We start from the raw sequence: 6525 nt of genomic DNA on the forward strand, positions 1-6525 counted from the left end.
TGTGTCTAGCGCTCTTTGTCCCACCAGTGGCCAGGGTAGGACATTTAAAAAAATCTAAGATTGCACTTGGAATTGGGATGACAGGGGCTTTTAAATGCCCCCCGTAAAATAAAGAGTTAACTTTCTGCATTTGAGTGATACTCCGTATTCTCAAAGCGTGTCCGGAATCATTTGAGAGATACTCGGTATTCTCAAAGCGACTCGGCCTCCAGCTAGGCCTCTGTACCGGCATAAGCCCCGCCCTCTCGTCCTACTAGCATTATTTAGCTCAATGACCGGCAGCACGAGCTAGCCGGCCAGCTAGTGCACTAGCTAACGTTATGAACATGGATCGTTTTTTAATAGGCAAAGTACCACTCACTGAGTCACGACTAGAAACAGTCGCTGATCCTCTGCAGGCCCTAAAAGAGCTGTCAAACGAGCTGTTAGCTACGTTCATACTGGTGTACTGAGCTACGCTGGGCTCAGAATGCACTCTGAGTGACACAAACACTAGCTGTTAGCTACGTTCATACTGGTGTACTGAGCTACGCTGGGCTCAGAATGCACACGAGCTGTTAGCTACGTTCATACTGGTGTACTGAGCTACGCTGGGCTCAAAATGCACACGAGCTGTTAGCTACGTTCATACTGGTGTACTGAGCTACGCTGGGCTCAGAATGCACTCTGAGTGACACAAACACTAGCTGGCTCGCAAGTACGCGGGCGGCGCGGCACACCGCACCAGTTATTTCACTATTTTCCTATAATCACAATTTCTCTATAAAACTAGTCCATTAACCACAACAATGGAAGCAATTGACATTTCTGTGCTGAATGAGTGAATATTATTCAACACACAGCAGCATTATTAATCTATAAACATAGTGCAATAAGGAGAACTGCAATAAGGGGTCACCTGGTACAAAAATAAATATGGTGAATATTACAATTTACTCCTAAACTGTGCCCAAGGATTAGTAAACCATGTGCACAGATTTGTAATATATACTGGTAACATCAAAGGCCTATATATACAGTGAGCCAGTACCAGACACAGCTTGGCTACATATTGTGAACTCTAATAGCCAGTAGGCACCTGAGCATATGTGTATTGTGTAAACCATAACCATTGATTAATCGCAAAATCACATCAGTAGGTTTAATTTATGATCCAATGTGTGTTTTGGTGACAATAAGAATTAAACTGTTTACTCCCTATACATCATGCTTGTGGAAAAAGCATGTTCATTACATGTTATATGTGTCCCTGTTTGATGTTATCAATACATATTGTCCCAAAAAGTGATTGTCTGCCAAAAAGTGGTTGCCATCAATTAGCAGCTTTTTAAATGTGTAAAAAGGACTGGATTGGTTATAATCCACGGCTCAGAGCAGGTACAAAAATGCAGATGAGGCTAATTGCAAAAGATTGTCTTTATTTTATATTTATTATAGTCTAGTTTCCAAATACAGGCCTAACCAAGGACATTAGACATACCAGAAACATATAAACATCGGAAACAATACTATAGTATTGCCTATAATCATGTAAATGTATCGTTAATGCCCAAATACGCGATGATTCAGTTAATACAAGAGATGCTACAGTCTCACAACAAGCCTTTGTAATTCCCACAGACATAAAGTGATGTGCATGTGCACGTGATGATTGTTTGAACCAGATAAAAGCAGCTGTAACGTCGTCGATGTAACGTTATATAACCTGCAGCTGTAACGTCGTAGATGTAACGTTATATAACCTGCAGCTGTAACGTCGTAGATGTAACGTTATATAACCTGCAGCTGTAACGTCGTAGATGTAACGTTATATAACCTGCATCTGTGACGTCGTAGATGTAACGTTATATAACCTGCAGCTGTAACGTCGTCAATGTAACGTTATATAACCTGCAGCTGTAACGTCGTAGATGTAACGTTATATAACCTGCATCTGTGACGTCGTAGATGTAACGTTATATAACCTGCAGCTGTAACGTCGTAGATGTAACGTTATATAACCTGCAGCTGTAACGTCGTAGATGTAACGTTATATAACCTGCAGCTGTAACGTCGTAGATGTAACGTTATATAACCTGCAGCTGTAACGTCGTAGATGTAACGTTATATAACCTGCAGCTGTAACGTCGTAGATGTAACGTTATATAACCTGCAGCTGTAACGTCGTAGATGTAACGTTATATAACCTGCATCTGTGACGTCGTAGATGTAACGTTATATAACCTGCAGCTGTAACGTCGTAGATGTAACGTTATATAACCTGCAGCTGTAACGTCGTAGATGTAACGTTATATAACCTGCAGCTGTAACGTCGTAGAAAGATGTAACGTTATATAACCTGCAGCTGTAACGTCGTACATGTAACGTTATATAACCTGCAGCTGTAACGTCGTAGATGTAACGTTATATAACCTGCAGCTGTAACGTCGTAGATGTAACGTTATATAACCTGCAGCTGTAACGTCGTAGATGTAACGTTATATAACCTGCAGCTGTAACGTCGTAGATGTAACGTTATATAACCTGCAGCTGTAACGTCGTAGATGTAACGTTATATAACCTGCAGCTGTAATGTCGTAGATGTAACGTTATATAACCTGCAGCTGTAACGTCGTAGATGTAACGTTATATAACCTGCAGCTGTAACGTCGTAGATGTAACGTTATATAACCTGCAGCTGTAACGTCGTAGAAAGATGTAACGTTATATAACCTGCAGCTGTAACGTCGTACATGTAACGTTATATAACCTGCAGCTGTAACGTCGTAGATGTAACGTTATATAACCTGCAGCTGTAATGTCGTAGATGTAACGTTATATAACCTGCAGCTGTAACGTCGTAGATGTAACGTTATATAACCTGCAGCTGTAACGTCGTAGATGTAACGTTATATAACCTGCAGCTGTAACGTCGTAGATGTAACGTTATATAACCTGCAGCTGTAATGTCGTAGATGTAACGTTATATAACCTGCAGCTGTAACGTCGTAGATGTAACGTTATATAACCTGCAGCTGTAACGTCGTAGATGTAACGTTATATAACCTGCAGCTGTAATGTCGTAGATGTAACGTTATATAACCTGCAGCTGTAACGTCGTAGATGTAACGTTATATAACCTGCAGCTGTAACGTCGTAGATGTAACGTTATATAGCCTGCGCGATACAGCGGCAATCGCTGTGTCTGGGAGGAGCAGCCTACCTCACGTGGAAAGAAAACTTTCTCTCTGCATTTGTGAGACAGTGCAGAGCAAACAGCTTAATTTGTCGCACCGATTCTGAAACGGTTTGCGGTCTCCACTCGTATTCACAGTCTCATTTCTCTGGTTTTAACGTTAAAGGGCATGGTGCAGGTTGGAGACCACATTGCATTAATATGTGGAAGGGGTATATAGCAATGGGATTTGGGGGAAAAAAACTTTTTTTCAATCACACATAGCTGCCGCGTTTAGACTAGTTTTTGTAACCAGCAGGGGGCACTGGTCCATTTCATGGAACTACCTTTTGTGATGTCACAGGGATGCAAAATAGTCACCTTTAGGTGACAGTCACATTTTTCAGCCCAAAATATGAGGATTTCTGAGTGGTTTTATGTCTGCCCTGGTATCTGTCACCTTTTTTCACTCTCAGTGACTTTGCATCCCTGTGTCAGCCCCAGCAGAACATTCTCCTCTTGTGATGTCACTCCTGTTGTTATGTCACACGCAAAATTACACTTTTTCCTCCATATTTATACCCTGGGGGCCTGTGGGGGGGGGGGGGGGGGGGGGGATCTTTGTCTTTTTGGAGTGTTTTCACTGTAATCATGAGCCCAAAATGTCAATTCAGATCTTTTTTTAACCTGCACCATGCTCTTTAACGATAGTATTATGGATCCCATCCCATCGGAGTTGGACTTGACTGGCTAGCACTCCCGATGACATAATCCTAGATGTTCTGGTCACCAAGAGCCCCCCTGGAAACATCTCAACGGATCTGGATGAATTACAGAAGTCACCCAAATTGACATGAAAGAAGCAGGATGCGGCTAAGAGCGCCGTGTTTCCATCCTGGTGAGTTTTCCCGCGTTAGCAATGCGCTGGTTGCTTGCGGAGGTACAGTACGTCTGTGAATACTGCGTGATACGCACTGGCCAACCACCTTACGCAAATAGCGTAGGACAGAATCAGATAACGCGTGACTATCAACCAGCGCCCACAGACTGTTTGACAAAGAATATGAACCAATCAACAGGTAGAAACACTGACTGGAGGCGGGGCTTTAAGAATCAATCTTCAACTATTCATCTATTGCTTTTCTCACTATCTCGCCCTTGAACTCGATGGCTTCTGCTAGTGGGGCAAATTAAAACACTATCAGATCATCGATAACTGGTCTAATGCTGGAGGTTAAAGGTCAGGGGTCATCTTACCTCTGTTAGGTTCCTGGTACACCTGCACCTTGCCAAGCTCCACCCCTAATCGCCTGGGGAAGAGAGAGAGAGGGAGAGAGAGAGAGAGAGAGAGAGAGAGAGAGATTCAGAACATGTTGTGCTCTCTCTCTCACACACACACACACACACACACACACACACACAGAAACACACTCACATACACAGAGCCTGGAAACCTCTCTACCTCTGTCTGAAGCAAGGCCACATACTCTCTTTGCTCTATAAACATTCACAGATTATAAACATCCACTAAGTCCACTGTCCTTGTGGACCATGCTCACTTCCAGCACGTTTTGCAGTGTAATAATGGACCACACCATGCTAGGGCTGGGCGATATGACCAAAATCTCATATCCCGATATAGGTCATTTCATATCCCGATACCGATATATATCACGATATAGCATATTTTTTGTAAATTCAATTTATAGTTTATATAAAATGACCACATGGCCATTTATTTATGTAGCAGTTAAACCAGTTAAAATGTTGTCAAACCTCACAAAGGATACATGCATTCAGAATACAGATAAGCATGGCTATTCTTTACAACACAAATAATAATAATTAGTTGCAGGGCAGTAGAATGAAACACAAACTGAACCACACCACCAGTTCGATTTTCAAAGATTACATTAGAGCAAAACGGGTAGAATAAAAGTTATTTAGCCTATAGTTCAGTCCAGTTCTCTCAGTTCGTTTATAAAGGAACAAAAATGCTCCACTTCGGGATTTCCATGTTACCAGTTCAGTTCACTCAACAAAGGTACTCCACTCCGGGATTTCACGGTTATCCAACCAACACAACTCCCCCAGGTAAAGCTAAAAGCTAAAGCTAACGATAGACGTTTTGTTGTCGGCCCTCAAGGGATTTCCTTGAGATGATGAGAGGATGGAAGATGTTTCGCCAGGTTTAACGTTAGGAGGACACACGCAAATATGGATCAAACGCGGACTTAACACAGCGCAAATGCCTGGGTAGGCTAGGCGGACGGAGTGGAGGTAACATCTCCCTGCTCTTTAGCCTACTCACCGGCTGATTTGTGCCACTTATAAAAGGACGCAAGGGGCTTGTTGACACAGAGTCTGGTGCGTGTGTAGACTGTGGACGTGAGTAAAAAAAGAAAACAGAATGAAGAAAGCACAGCGTCATCCAAATGATGGACACACCATGCTCACTTCCAGCACGTTTTGCATTGTAATAATGACACTCCAAGTTAGATATACATTACATGATAAAAAATTAACATTGGACAATGCTGTTTTCCCCGGCCTTTTTCTAGCTGTAGGTGTAATTTTTCAGACGCAGCTAAATGAATGTAAAGGAAACCTATAATTACTGTCAGTTGAGAATGTCACATTGTTCACCTTGGAAAATCTTGTTTGAATTCTTAGCATTGTATTGTTGTGTGTTTTCATTATTACTAAGTTATTTCACAGTCAACTAAGCGCTCATCACAAGTCACGGTCCAACAATGTTAAACGGATGGAATATATCAAATGCAAATGAAATCCTCATGTTTTCTAGGCTTTTCTGCAGGGTTAAAGATTGGCTGCCTGGAAGCTCCCTCAGCATACCTAACAGTACATACAAAAACCATACAATAACACATTAATCTGAACTTATGCAGCTAAGTTAGGTGTGTTCTGTCAATTATTTATTTTCTGGCTTTTACTGGTGTTATCATTCCAAAACGTGTGTGTGTGTGTGTGTGTGTGTGTGTGTGTGTGTGTGTGTGTGTGCGAGTGTGCGTGTGTGTGTCGTCCATGCCTCCTGTACTCACTCAGCGATCCTCTTGCTCAGCTCGCGGCTGGAGGGGTGTGAGTTGGCGGTGAAGATGACCAGGCCACCCTTGGTGTGGTTCATGTCAGTGGGGTCTCTGCCGCTGCTCTCCCCACACTCAGGCAGTGGATCCCTGGGCACCCACGCTGCGCTGAGCCCTTCCTACAGCGGAGGTGAAGGGTCAGAGGCACAGAGTGACTGATCCTATTCTCCACTGATTCCATTTCTGTTTGAACCAAGGAGATGGACCCACTTCAGCCTATTTCAGTTCCTTACAAACCAAGGTGTCACAAGCCGCTTCAAGCCACAT

The 6525-nt window shown here is 42.8% G+C and overlaps 1 protein-coding gene across 2 annotated transcripts in view; it reads right to left on the bottom strand.

Moving 5' to 3' along the window:
• LOC310771858 (phosphoribosyl pyrophosphate synthase-associated protein 2) overlaps positions 1-6299 on the bottom strand; it is a gene marked incomplete at both ends in the record, with an annotated part of 27069 nt that extends 20770 nt beyond the window's left edge. For both annotated transcript variants that reach the window (XM_083664366.1, XM_083664365.1), the window contains 2 exons: positions 4412-4464; positions 6217-6299. In XM_083664366.1, the coding sequence (XP_083520492.1) occupies positions 4412-4464; positions 6217-6299 (136 nt within the window). The remainder of the gene's footprint in view (positions 1-4411; positions 4465-6216) is intronic.
• Positions 6300-6525: the final 226 nt, after the last annotated feature.

This window comes from Poromitra crassiceps (assembly GCF_964638095.1).
Source record: "Poromitra crassiceps genome assembly, contig: HAP1_SCAFFOLD_1389, whole genome shotgun sequence".
In the NCBI taxonomy this organism is placed as follows: Eukaryota; Metazoa; Chordata; class Actinopteri; order Beryciformes; family Melamphaidae; genus Poromitra; species Poromitra crassiceps.